At 31.4% G+C, this 13,828-nt stretch overlaps 1 protein-coding gene across 4 annotated transcripts in view; it reads left to right on the top strand.

Annotated features, from left to right (window-relative positions):
* LOC139528438 (putative RNA-binding protein EEED8.10) overlaps positions 1 to 13,745 on the top strand; it is a 38,829-nt gene extending 25,084 nt beyond the window's left edge. For 3 of the 4 annotated variants that reach the window (XM_071324411.1, XM_071324412.1, XM_071324410.1), the window contains exons 10-20: positions 90 to 165; positions 357 to 413; positions 1,085 to 1,195; positions 2,111 to 2,159; positions 6,993 to 7,036; positions 7,567 to 7,646; positions 8,811 to 8,916; positions 10,559 to 10,646; positions 11,354 to 11,497; positions 11,711 to 11,827; positions 13,176 to 13,745. In XM_071324411.1, the coding sequence (XP_071180512.1) occupies positions 90 to 165; positions 357 to 413; positions 1,085 to 1,195; positions 2,111 to 2,159; positions 6,993 to 7,036; positions 7,567 to 7,646; positions 8,811 to 8,916; positions 10,559 to 10,646; positions 11,354 to 11,497; positions 11,711 to 11,827; positions 13,176 to 13,360 (1,057 nt within the window). In that variant the 3' untranslated portion in view covers positions 13,361 to 13,745. Of the gene's footprint in view, positions 1 to 89; positions 166 to 356; positions 414 to 1,084; positions 1,196 to 2,110; positions 2,160 to 6,992; positions 7,037 to 7,566; positions 7,647 to 8,810; positions 8,917 to 10,558; positions 10,647 to 11,353; positions 11,498 to 11,710; positions 11,828 to 11,866; positions 11,904 to 13,175 lie in introns of all 4 variants that reach the window. The other variant, XM_071324409.1, reaches the window with a different exon arrangement.
* Positions 13,746 to 13,828: the final 83 nt, after the last annotated feature.

Raw genomic sequence — 13,828 nt, 5'->3', positions numbered from 1 at the left:
AAAAACCTAATGAGCTAATTAAAGGTGCTTCAACCATGTCAAGATGGATCAAAGAATTGTGAAATAAAATGCTTCATATCTTGTTTCAGATTGCAATGGTTGTTTGAGAATTGTAAGCAGATAGAAAATGTCAATTTACAAGGAAACAATAATATCTCTGGTAATGTAAGTAATACACAACAACTCTGGAATGTCTTGGTATACTATATTAATGCTTATTTTCTCCAGTTGTTAATTTTTGTGATTCAATATATAAAATTTCCCTACTTCGATTAAATTTGTGAAATGAAACCCTAATGTTATTTATTTGTAGCAAAATTAAAATGGAAACATGACTTTTCAAATTTCAATTACAGTGTTTTCAGAAGATTGGTGATTACTGTAAAGTGTTAAACTTATCAGACTGCAGCAAGGTAATTATGCATGAAACTTCAGGTAATTCAACCTTCTATAATTTTTCAAGGAATAATAGTAAGTTCCAATTTATGGTTTAGCTCCAAAATTTCAAATTTCAAAACAAAAAATTCCCTAAAATATTTCACAATATTACATTCAATGTACAATGTATATTAGAATTTGCAAGATTAAGTTTCATTTTCTACAACTTAATTGCACTTAGTCTTTATGGATTTATCAAGGACCTAAGGAGACAAGTGAAAATGCCTTTTGCAGTGGTGATACTTGTCTCATTGACAATCATGTTACATCTTTGTTTTATATTGCCTAGATTTTTGAAACATTGAGATAACCAGGATAATCATTCATAATAAATGAATAATTACGTATGTTATTTAATAATGAAAATGATAGGTATTTGACCAGAAAAATAGTATGTTCTAGGTTTCTTTGAAGATATGATATAACTGTTTTTCATTTGTGCAAAACTGCAGTTTACAAAATATGCAGAAATGTAATGTGCTCCAGTAAAAAAAAATCATGATCAGTAAAGGGATAAAAGGGAACTTAATGCCTATCAATCTGAGATTCCATAGAATATTTGCACTTGTTCTATGTAGTCAGTGAGTATAAAAATAGGTAAAAATAAGAACTTTAATTGATTGTGATTATGTTATTTTTGTTTTAGTTGACGGACACTGGAGTATTGAAAATATGTCGCCATTGTAAACAGCTCAGAGAATTGTCAATCAGTAATTGTCAATTACTCACAGATAAAAGTTTGGAGAAAATTTCTGAGGTATGATCTGTTATAAGAGGAAATATTTGTGAGAGATGTATATGTCAGGAATTCTTAGAACTGATAAAAAGGAGATATGGTCTCAAAAAAAATCTTACCATTACAAACATAAAATTTTGTAGGATTGGTCCATCAGATTTTTAATTTACAGTTTTGTATGCCCCACCTAAGATAGTAGAGGGGCATTATGTTTTCTGGTCTGTGCATCCATTCGTTTCTTCGTCCATCTGTTTGTCCGTCCCGCTTGAGGTTAAAGTTTTTGGTCAAGGTAGTTTTTGATGAAGTTGAAGTCCAATCAACTTGAAACTTAGTACACATGTTCCCCATGATATGATCTTTCTAATTTAAATGCCAAATTAAAGTTTTGACCCCAATTTCACGGTCCACTGAAGATGGAAAATGATAGTGCGAGTGGGGCATCCGTGTACTATGGACACATTCTTGTTTTCAAACTTTCAATTTGATGACAGGATAGCTTTTATTAATGTATCTTAAATACCGGTAAAAGATAAAACATAATTGTCATAAAAGAAATCTTGTCCTGAACATGCATGAAATATTTGCCACTGAACATAATGCAACAAACAAAATCAAATTATAAGGAATCTGCTTCAAGTTAATTGCTCTGAATGCATTTTTTCTCTGCTGAGTTTAGACAGGCTTTTAAAAAATATGTGTAGGGACTGAACTCCTTATTGTAGCACTCAAACATCCTCTTTTTAATCTTGAACAAAGGAATAAAAAAAGTCTTTTTATCTTGAAAAGTCAGTATAGTAAAAAGAAGGCCATATAAATATATAAATTTTATAAATTTGTTTCAGTGAAATATATTTTAGCTAAATTAACAGAATTCTTTTCAAAGTTCAATTATTCTGCATATGTTCTTCAGTATAATCACTGTTTTTTGTATTCCAGAGTTTAACAAATATAGCCACCATCTACATAGAAAAGACATTTGCCAATGGTATGTATAAATTGAAAACTACGTACAAACCTATGATAAAAACCGCAATTTTTATAAGTGTGCATGTAAAACAAATTTCGTTGTAGAAGGGTCTAAATATAGCACAAACAACATTTTCCAAAAGACCAAAATAGTGAAAAAGTATATTTTAACAAAACGCATTTGACTAACAGGACGAACAACTGATGTTCTGCTGACTGCCATTGGCTATTGCCAAATAAATTGATAACAAGATGTAACAAAATGGATCTTAATATAAATTTAATACTTAACAGAAAACAATAAACTTACAACAAAGATGTTACACCACAAACATGAAGGGCAAAAAATGTACACCGGATCCGGATTTCGACAATAAATGTCTCTTCAGTGATGTTAGGGATCGAAACAGTATTTGGAAGGCCATACAATTTACCTCAATTTAGGATAGACTCTTGAATTTTAAAGAGTCAAAATAGGATGAACGGATCATATAAACCGGAGGGGAAATATGATACAAGCCCAAACGAAAAATATAAACAAGTCCAAATTGAAAACTACATTCAAACCTATGATAGCTTTGAATAAAAACCGCAATATTTATACTTGTGCATGTAAAACAAATTTTGTTGTAGAAGAGTTGAAATACAGCACAAACAACATTTTCAAAAAGACCATAATAGTGAAAAAGTATATTTTAACAAAAGGCATTTGATGCATATATATATAGCTCATCTAAACATCAGCCCAACAATGTTAGATCTGTAAATTTGCGAAATTTGTCCTTCTCTTGTCGGGATTCGAAATCATGCTACTGAGATATCATGACACCAAATTGCCTGCCCTGTATCCTACGCGCTTGACCACTTGACCACCTAGCCTAGACAAATTATATATATATACATGAAGTGATTGAAAAATCTTGCAACAATAAGATTCCCCTAACTATTGTTTTTTTTCACTATGTACATAACTTTTTTCAAATGAAGAAAGTAATTCTTATTAATTTTGTCACTTAGATTTGTAAAATTTAAGAAACCCAGCAATATTGACTAGCAAGACAAGATCAACAAAAAGATATCTTAGACATGAATTAATGCCTTTGATGTAATAAATGCAGGCATAAACGACACAATCTCTTTAGAGACCCTAGTTAATTTAAATCATAACTTAAATACAAAATGCATTGCATATATGTTTATTCAATGTGTTTGAGGTTGTTAGATTTTGAAACCAGTGAATGTAGACCAATTTCCACCATACATTTCTTTTTCCATCCCATTAGTTTTTATGTAGACTTGATCATTTGCTGCTAATTGTAATACAACACTTTGTGTCACAGCAATTGTCGATGTAGTCACTCCAATTGCTGCTGCATGATTCTTTGCAATTGTTTTACCATTGTGCTGGATGACAGTAAAGAAATAACTGTTTTCTAGAGTAAGTGTTGTCCACGAAAAGAAGTAAAGTCCTTCATAGGGGGCAACAAAGTGGCCATTAGAAGGATTATATCCACTGCCAGTATTAGTAACAACTGTATCATAGACCACTATTCCATTTAAATTTTGTATATTCTTGGAATTTTTAGCTAGAAATCCAACCATTTCATGACTGCCTTAAAAGGTTAAAAAAGGTACAATATTAGACTGTCTATAAAATTCATTTGCCTAATCATAGTAGTACTGGAACATAGGTTACTATGTCAACAACAAAGTGTCATATATCATTTACTGGTAAAAGTAATTATTGTTGCTCATTGAACTGGGAAAATTTTGCATTTTGGATAGAGCTCACACATCTGTGTATAGCAATTCTAATTCTTAATGTTTAATTCCAGGAACCTGACGATTAGGTTTGTTATTTAATGTTATCATAGTAATATATAGGTATTGTTGCTTGATTTATTTTCATGGACACCAATTTTTATGGAAGGATTTTTGAAAGCAGACAACTTAAAACCCAAATAAGTTGCTTTTTTAAATAGTAGCACTTGTATTTAGATATAAAACTACACTTACTCTTATCTTTGGGTCCACAGCCACATCTTCCGTCCAAACTCTCAACCAACTTTAGTTGATATTAAATACTTTTCCAAAGATTGGTATTTTTAGAACATTGCTTATGAGCAATGACTATTGGGATTAAGGCTATCCAAGCGATTATCTTGAACTGACTGAAAACAAAAAAATTATGTTGTTTTTAATTGAAGACGAAATTTCAGCTTGATCTATCATGATCTATAATATGAAATATTGTACATAGATTTTTGAGTTGTTATCTAATTTAAAATTTGAAAAATATTACCCTTACTTAAAAAGAAGAGCATTTTTTTTGTTAGATATATAATTTATTTTTTAAAACGTGTGAGAGCTTTAAACAGTCCATCATTTCCTTTTTTTTTAAACCTGAAACATATAGTGAATTATTATTGTTAAAGTATAATTGTTTGAGGGCTGTGTTTAATAATTGAGTTAGTTGTTCCCTCTAAACAATAAAAAAGAGTACCGGCCAAATGCAGTTTTTTGATTTAGTCCCAAATGTTTTAAACGTAAAAACAACAAAATAAAAATCCACAAAAATTTACAATTTTTTGGCAAACCATTTATTATATTTATATGCAGAATTAGAATAACTTCAACAGTATGTATACAAAATACTTATTTATTTTTGGAAAATATAGGACAAACTGTAGGATACAATGACAGCACTAGTATTCCTATCTGATTAGAAATTATTAGAAAAAGATATTCACATAATACCAGAATTAAAGTACAAAACTCTGCACTGTTGACCAAATTTTAATGTAAAAATAAAAATTTCTTACCTCATGGTTATCAAAAGGTTATGTAAATGCTTGCATACTGGTTTCAGTTTGAATACTGTGCAGTGGTTTTGGAACTGTTTTGTCAATTATGACCTTTCATATAAATTTTATATGTTGCCATGTTATAATAAAACCTCTTTTGAGACATACAAACTTTGCATTAGTGATATTCATTACTTTTATCGAGTTTCCTTGTCAAATTCTTGGAAATTACCAGATTTTTCTGGTTTTGGAAAAGATCTTTATTTCACAGGACCCATTTTGTAATTTAAAAAGTTTATTATAAGTTAAGGCGAAGAACGAAGTCTTTAGGCCCAATAGTACTTAAGATTTTGCTTTTAAGATTTAATATAGACGTATATATGGCCAATTATCTTAAAAATAGAAACAATTATGACATGAAAAAGATTATGAACTCTTAGCTCCAATTGACATGAGAAAAGCTAATAAGTGCATTAATTGGGGCAAATATGTTCTTAAGAGCTAATAACCCCCTCCCTATCATAGACAAGGCAAGACAAGACAAATACTTTATTCAAGTCTCACCACTTGTTACATATAAAATATACAGCTTTTTTAAAACACAAATTATCAACAAGAGCCACTCTATAAAGAGTTGAGAGACTATATAATTAAATATATGACATAGTAGTAGTGGTACTACAACAAACCAATGTATCAAACTATTTCAAATTTCAATTAAAATGGACTCAACTTATCAGGTATTTACATAAGACAATAGTAAGTTCAAGAAATAACAAGAGACACGCTTTAATTACTTACAAAAATCCATATCTTCAGAGCCTAATATGAAAGTAAAATATTTTCCATCTGAAACATTTTAATTTTGATTATAATTTATTTTGTGTCAATCTAGTTGTTCATATTTAATTTTCATAATAAGGGCATTTAATTTGGCCATACAGTGACCTATAGTTGTTAATTTCTGTGTCATTTTTGTCTCTTGTGGAGAGTTGTCTCATTGGCAATCATAGCACATGTAATCTTTTTTTATATTATTTAATTTGGAGCAGTGTTTTAATGAATCAATGAATCTTTATTTCCTCCATGTTTATGAAGATTTTGCATACATTAAGAAAGTAATGAATATTTACATAATAAACAAAATATCATATATACATTTTAAGATAAATACACAATAGGAAAAAGATACTGGTTAGTATGTATACACAACAAAAACACAATGTTTTTCAATCAATGTCTATTTTAAAATCAAAAGTAAACCTGTTTTCAAATAGTACATGTCTGAATTTTTATGCCCCACCTACGATAGTAGAGGGGAATTATGTTTTCTGGTCTGTGCCTCCGTTCGTCTGTCTGTCTGTGCGTCCGTTCGCTTCAGGTTAAAGTTTTTGGTCAAGGTAGTTTTTGAAGAAGTTGAAGTCTAATCAACTTGAAACTAAGTACACATGTTCCCTATGATATGATCTTTCTAATTTTAATTCCAAATTAAAGTTTTGACCCCAATTTCACGGTCCACTGAACATAGAAAATGATAGTGCGAGTGGGGCATCCGTGTACTTTGGACACATTCTTGTTTAACATCAATTTGGGTAAACATGTTTTGCTATGTAATACATCATTCTAGACCAAACTGTATAAACAAGATCAATTCATTCTCAAACTAAACAAAAAAGTTCTCTCTGACTTAATGTTTAGAAGCTCCTTAATGGTAAGAGGAATAGTAGAATATAGTATGCTAAGAAAAGTATATATATACTATACAGGTTTGGTTTTATCTCATTATTCAAGGTCATACAGTGATCTAGATAATTGCTTTTATGTCATGGCTCTGGTAGATAGTTATTTAGTTGGAATCACATATCACATCTCCTTATTTTTATATAGTTTTCCCTACAGAAGATAATCTTTAGTGAAAGTATAGTTTAAGCTGTCATTTCCATATTTGTCATTTTATGTATGCACTTTACTGTAGCAAACATTCGCAGCAGGTAATGGTTTCAGCTAGGCGATTTTAGTTGAATGATAATAAACATTTATTCTTTCAGTATCTAGAGACGGACTGATGAAGATTGCCAAACTTTCTAAATTGGTAGGTATAGTCTAGAAATAGAAATTCATTTCTAATTTTACTTTTATTATATAATTAGAAGTAGTATTTTTGTATGATGGTTGAGACATAGTTTTAGCAGCTTAGAATAAAACCTCTATACATTAATGACCTTGATAAAGCACCTCATCCCTTATTTTCATAAAAGACAGCTGACTCCTCAATCTATTTCCAATATTTTTTTAAGGCACTTAATATCATTACTTAATCATATTTATGCATTTTCAATACATAAAATGTACAAGTTTTATACTTGAAGAACTGATTTTTTTTACGTGACACCATGCATTTTATAAAAAAAACTTCAGAACTGTGTAACAACCTAGATGTAAAGCAAATGATACAATTTTTGTACTTTGTAGGCACGTACACCACAAAGTGGGAAGCCAAAAATATTTGAAATATCAATACCAAATTGTCCTAATCAGAACAGCAGTCTAAAATTTAAAAAAAATGATGCCTGGAAAATAAACACATTTCCAGTTGTGATTATTTGCGTTTTCTTATTTCAGAGAGACGTACACATGTCACAGAATTTAGTAGTAAATGATGACTTACTTTCAGCCATAGCCATTGGTTGTCCATTTCTAGAGTAAGTTTGGGAAACACAATATTCATCAAGAAGGGCACTTTATAACATAAATTAGAAGCCATTTATGAAATTAAAATGAACAGAATGTCTTAAAAGTGTCTTGTGGTATCAAATATTACTACATGTATAGGTTTCAGGAGATTATCCTACCAGTAATAAAAAGATCATATTTTCCTGCAAAAATGGATATAGATATTAAGCAATTAATTTAATTTTAAATGGTTAAAAAGATAAAGAAAGATAAACAATACCATGGTCAAATTAAAACTATGAAAGGAAAAGACCACAACACACTAAACTAAATATTACAAACTGCTGCCATGCATTATGCATCTCAAAGTGGAGTAAAATATAGCTTCAGGAAATTTTGAATATCATTTATTTCAGTATGTTAGATATCAGCTAAAGATACTAAATTATCTTATTTACTTTTTATTCCAGGACATCATTATTTTGACAGAGATATGAAAGTTTAAATATTTTGAACCTGATTCTATAGTTTTTTCAATGGAGTATTAGCTTGTGCAATACTGATGTATCTAGCTTTGGGGTAAAAGATTTGGATTCTTTTTTATATGCCCCACCTACGATAGTAGAGGGGCATTATGTTTTCTGGTCTGTGCGTCTGTGTGTTCGTTCGTTCGTTCGTCCATCTGTTCATTAGTTCTTCCGTCAGTGTGTTTGTTCGTCTGTCCCGCTTCAGGTTAAAAGTTTTTGGTCAAGATAGTTTATGATGAAGCTGCAGTCTAATCAACTTGAAACTTAGCACACATGTTCCTTATGATATGGTCTTTTTAATTTTCAAGCCAAATTAGACTTTTGACCACAATTTCATGGTCCACTGAACATAGAAAATAGAAGTGCCAGTTTCAGGTTAAAGTTTTGTTCAAGGTAGTTTTTAATGAAGTTGAAGTCCAATCAACTTGAAACTTAGTTCACATGTTCCCTATAGTAGGATCTTTCTAATTTTAATGCCAAATTTGATTTTTTACCAATTTCACGGTCCTTTGAACATGGAAAATGATAGTGCAAGTGGGACATCTGTGTACTTTGGACACATTCTTGTTTTTTTTTTACCTTAGTTTAGATTAAACTGTTGAATGATAGCTGTTGGCATTGCAGTTGTGAGAATATTTTGTGATTTTGTTGTTGCATTTATTTCAGAACATTAGATATCAGCTGTTGTCATAGAGATGTGACAGGAGTAGGCGTAAAGGCTTTGGGGATCTGTTCTAGTCTTACAACATTAGATATTAGTTATCTATATAAGGTTAGTATGTCATATATACCAGTTGTTGCCACTGTATTTGTCACATGTAGCTTTTTCTTTTATCACGACTGACCCAAGATTTCTGATATTATCTATGGCCTATAACAACGAATTTAACCCATACCGCATAGTGAACTAAAATAGGTTCCAACAAGAATGTGTCCATAGTACACGGATGCCCCACTTGCACTATCATTTTATATGTTCAGTGGACCGTGAAATTGGGGTCAATACTTTAATTTGGCATTAAAATTAGTAAGATCATATCATAGGAAACATGTGTACTAAGTTTCAAGTTGATTGGACTTCAACTTCATCAAAAACTACCTTGATCAAAAAATTTAACCAAAACTTTAACCTGAGCTTCATACTATCTTTTTCTTTGTTCAGTGGACCGTGAAATTGGGGTCAAAACTTTTAATTTGGCATTAAAATTAGAAAGATCATATCACGGGGAACATCTGTACTAAGTTTCAAGTTGATTGGACTTCAACTTCATCAAAAACTACCTTGACCAAAAACTTTAACCTGAAGCAGGACGAACGGACGCATGGAGGAACGAACAGATGGACAGATGAACAGACGCACAGACCAGAAAACATAATGCCCCTCTACTATCTTAGGTGGGGCTATCGTAGGTGGGGCATAAAAATTACAAATGTAAAACAATTTAAAGGAGACAAACACTGAATTACAATGAATCCTGACTTGTGACAGGCACACTAGGCATGTGTCAGGGTTAAACTAGTGACTCACAGTGACTTTGAGATGAAGAACAGCAATAAAAGCCCTGTCCCTTTGTTTTTTGTGTGTTTTTTGCTGTGCATGCACTGATTTGTTCATGGATGGATACCCCATATCCTTTGTTATTCTGTTAAAGGGGCACTAGCTACGATATATATAAAAAAATAAAGTATGATTTTTTTTAGATCAATCATTAATCAAATTGGAATAATGAAATAATAATTTGCTTTTAGCAATCAATTTCCTTTAATTTTGTTGAAATAAGCGATTAAACATAATTTTTGACTGATTCACTTGCAAGTGAAAACGTCATCATCATTCTAACCGGTATTCATGTGAACTTCAAGTTAACCCCTAGCTAGAGATTGACAACGCATGCATTGTACGTGTACTGGTTATTTAAAGAAAAAGAATGTCAACAATGAAAGTGAAACTACGGTAAATCATTTGATTACTAATTCGATGCACATAAAATCATTCTTATATGGTTAAAAACAATGAGAAACATCATTTTTAATCTATAAAATAAAATCAAACAGACCTATAAAAATGCAATTGCACGTGTTGGTTTAATCTATTCGTATCTTTATTTTTGTTTACATCGCTTATATTGTCATCTGAGGTCAAATCGATAGTTAATTAGATGGCGTCTGGATTAAAATACACACGAAACGAACCTATATATTATCTACCCCATGCTCTGTAAACTGTTTATTTTAGACTTTTGATAGTTTGGATAAATGTTTTACATTGTTATAAACCAAATATGAGAATTTGAGTCAAATCGGTTACAATGAATTTGACAGCTAGTGCCCCTTTAAACTAAGTCTTCAATACTTCTAATTTTAATCATTATCTAAATTTCTCTTCATGATAGATACTACTGCTTGTTTTGTAGGTAGATGATGAAAGTATACAAGTTTTATCTAGAAATGGTAGACTGAGATGTCTGACAGCCAGAGCCTGTTCTGGACTGACAGACAGTGGTTAGTATCTAAGTTATGCAACAATAAAGTATTGGAATTTAATTTTGAATGGCAATTGCATTAGAGATTTCTGAGATATGGAATAATGTGGAGTAAATTAGAAAAAAGAAAAAAAACCACTCAAATTTGTTCCACCTAGCAGAAGTTCCCTTTGAAACTTTGTATATAAACAATGCCATTATATCAGTTCCTGTTTGAACAAATATTCTATACCACTAATTATTCTGTTAGGAACGAATTCTGTAATATTCATTCAAGTGGAAATAATTCTTCCATTTGAAATTTATACAATGAAAGAGCTTCTATTTCATGTCTAAAATGAAATCTTTATAAAATTGAGAATAGAAATGGGGAATGGGTCAAAGAGACAACAACCTTACCAAAGAGCAGATAACAGCCGAAGGCCACCAATAGGTCTTCAATGCAGTGAGAAAATCCTGCTACCAGAATTGGGGCTTAGCTGGCCCTTAAATAAAAATGTGTACTAGTTAGTGAAAATGAATTTCATACTAAACTTCAAAATATAAAAATCAACTTTAATAAATATTTTTAAAAAATTTACAAGACTAACAAAGGCCAGATGCTCCTGACTTATTAAAAGTCGTACAATGGACTATAATTGCTTACTACCACTTTAATAATATTAGCACTGGTAGATAGTTGTCTCATTTGCAATAATACCAATTCTCCTCATTTTTATATTTCAGCATTTGAAGATCTTGCATGCCTTTGTCCTAACTTAGAATCCTTGGATGTCAGTGGGTGTCTGGACATTACTAATCATACAGTTACTTCTTTCCTCCAGTCACCAGAGTCTGATCAGGAGAAGACATTAATGCTTTGTATCGGAGGCAAGTCCAAATTTCAATAGTTGATGTGAAATGTGAATTTATTCAAGAATGACACCTTCATCATCATGCTTCAATTAAACTGTTTGTATATCCTAAAACTCTTATAGAACACAAGCATAGAAAACAAAAGACTGAGCAACACAAACCCCATCAAAAACCAAGGGAATGTCTACGTGTAAAGCAAACAAGCTAATAATTGTCATCTATTTGTAGGAACAAGTGTTGTAGAAGAAGATCTTGATATGCATCATCCATATATAACATTCTGTGTTCATGACTTATCTCAGAACTACCTCAGAGCTGATACAGGAATTATTCTACCTGATCCTGGTAAGGTTTGTTTATCTAAATGACTTATCTCAGAACTACCTCAGAGCTGATACAGGAATTATTCTTCCTGATCCAGGTAAGGCTTGTTTATCTACATGACTTACCTCAGAACAACCTCAAAGCTGATACAGGAATTATTCTACCTGATCCAGGTAAGGCTTGTTTATCTACATGACTTACCTCAGAACAACCTCAAAGCTGATACAGGAATTATTCTATCTGATCCAGGTAAGGCTTGTTTATCTAAATGACTTATCTCAGAACTACCTCAAAGCTGATACAGGAATTATTCTTCCTGATCCCGGTAAGGCCTGTTTATCTACATGACGTATCTCAGAACTACCTCAAAGCTGATACAGGAATTATTCTTCCTGATCCAGGTAAGGCCTGTTTATCTACATGACTTATCTCAGAACTACCTCAAAGCTGATACAGGAATTATTCTTCCTGATCCAGGTAAGACTTGTTTGTCTACATGACTCACCCTGAAATAACCTCGTAGCTTATAGAGGAATATTATTTTCTAAGAAGGTAAATTATTTCTTCGTTATATTGATGAATAATCTCTTTACTTTTTTTCATGGTTTTCATGTGTACAGGTGAACCACAAATTCAGGTTTTGTTTGCAGAGATTACCAAAACCACAAAATCAATTATCCACAAAAATGCAACTTTTCCTCAATCCACAAAAATTGATACCGGTACCCACAGAAATAAATGAATCCACAGTAGTTGTCTCATTGGCAATCATACCTTCTGACAAGGGAGATAATTTACTCATTCTCATTACCCAGGGGGAGATAATTTTTAAATGACACCCTCTCAAAATTCTGACCTCAATAATTTTAACAACAATGCTGATGTTCTACTTGTTAAGAAAAACATAAAAAAAAATAGTTTTGCTTTTCAGGGTTTTTTTTTCAAATAAGAGTTGTTATGCACATGACAAATTGATGATGACATCATAGTATTTTTTTCAACTTTCAATTTAAGACAATAATGACAGAACTTTCAGTATAATAAACTAAATAACACACAGTTGAGCAGATCCAGATGATAAAGCTCTAACTGATTGTAACCCCTCATAATAACATTATTCACATTGGGTTAGCTTTGGCTGGCAATGTCTCTAGTGGTAAATATCTTCTCTATCACCCTCTCAGCTATGTGTAATTTTTTTGGTATTGTCAGTGCTCATTTAATCAATCATTATGTTTAAGGTACTGTCTTTTGCCTCCTCACCATGTTTTTCTGTACGTATAATATTTTTCATTTTGTAGAAATACATTTAAAGTAGGGAAAGTATTAAGATCAAAATTGGTAACACAAAATGATTTTTATTTCACAGAACCAGATACAGACTCAGAAGATGACTCCAACAGTGAAACTAAACCAGTATGTGTATCAGTGGTGGCTGCTGGTGCTGAAATGGACAACGGTTGGGAAGAGTCAGAGTACAACATGTATTATAATGACGATGATCTTCTGTATGGAGATGATCCCCTAGAAATGGAACGCTTTCAGTTTTCATGAAAGAATATGAAATGTTTGAGATTTCATGAATGGAATTTGTGGCCCAAAACACAAAAGGAATACCTACAGATAGTTCTATAGATTGAAATTACAGTCTTCAGTGAAAGTTGTAGTGAGAGTAACTGTTAAATCAAGATTGAATGCAGTTTATGTAAATACTTCGATTGTATTTGAAATTTGAAAACAAAAAGACAGTTTAAAAAGTATGTAGAAAATTAATGAGTTGGACGGATAGTAAAATCACGTATGAACTATAGTCAGAATTACTGGTGAAGAATTTAAAGCTTTTTGAAAATATTATCAAATTGACTGCAGTGCTGGTTAAAATTTCATAACAGCAAAACTGTGTCTTTATGAATACATAATCATTAAATCTTGGAAATGAGATTGTTGTAGTTGTGAATCTCTTTCAAGAAATATTCACACAAATTGCCTCAAATTTCATGTATGATGCTAACATTTGTAGAA

The sequence above is a fragment of the Mytilus edulis genome, chromosome 6 (genome assembly GCF_963676685.1).
Source record: "Mytilus edulis chromosome 6, xbMytEdul2.2, whole genome shotgun sequence".
NCBI classification, from domain to species: Eukaryota; Metazoa; Mollusca; class Bivalvia; order Mytilida; family Mytilidae; genus Mytilus; species Mytilus edulis.
This window is presented reverse-complemented; position numbering and strand designations above follow the sequence as displayed.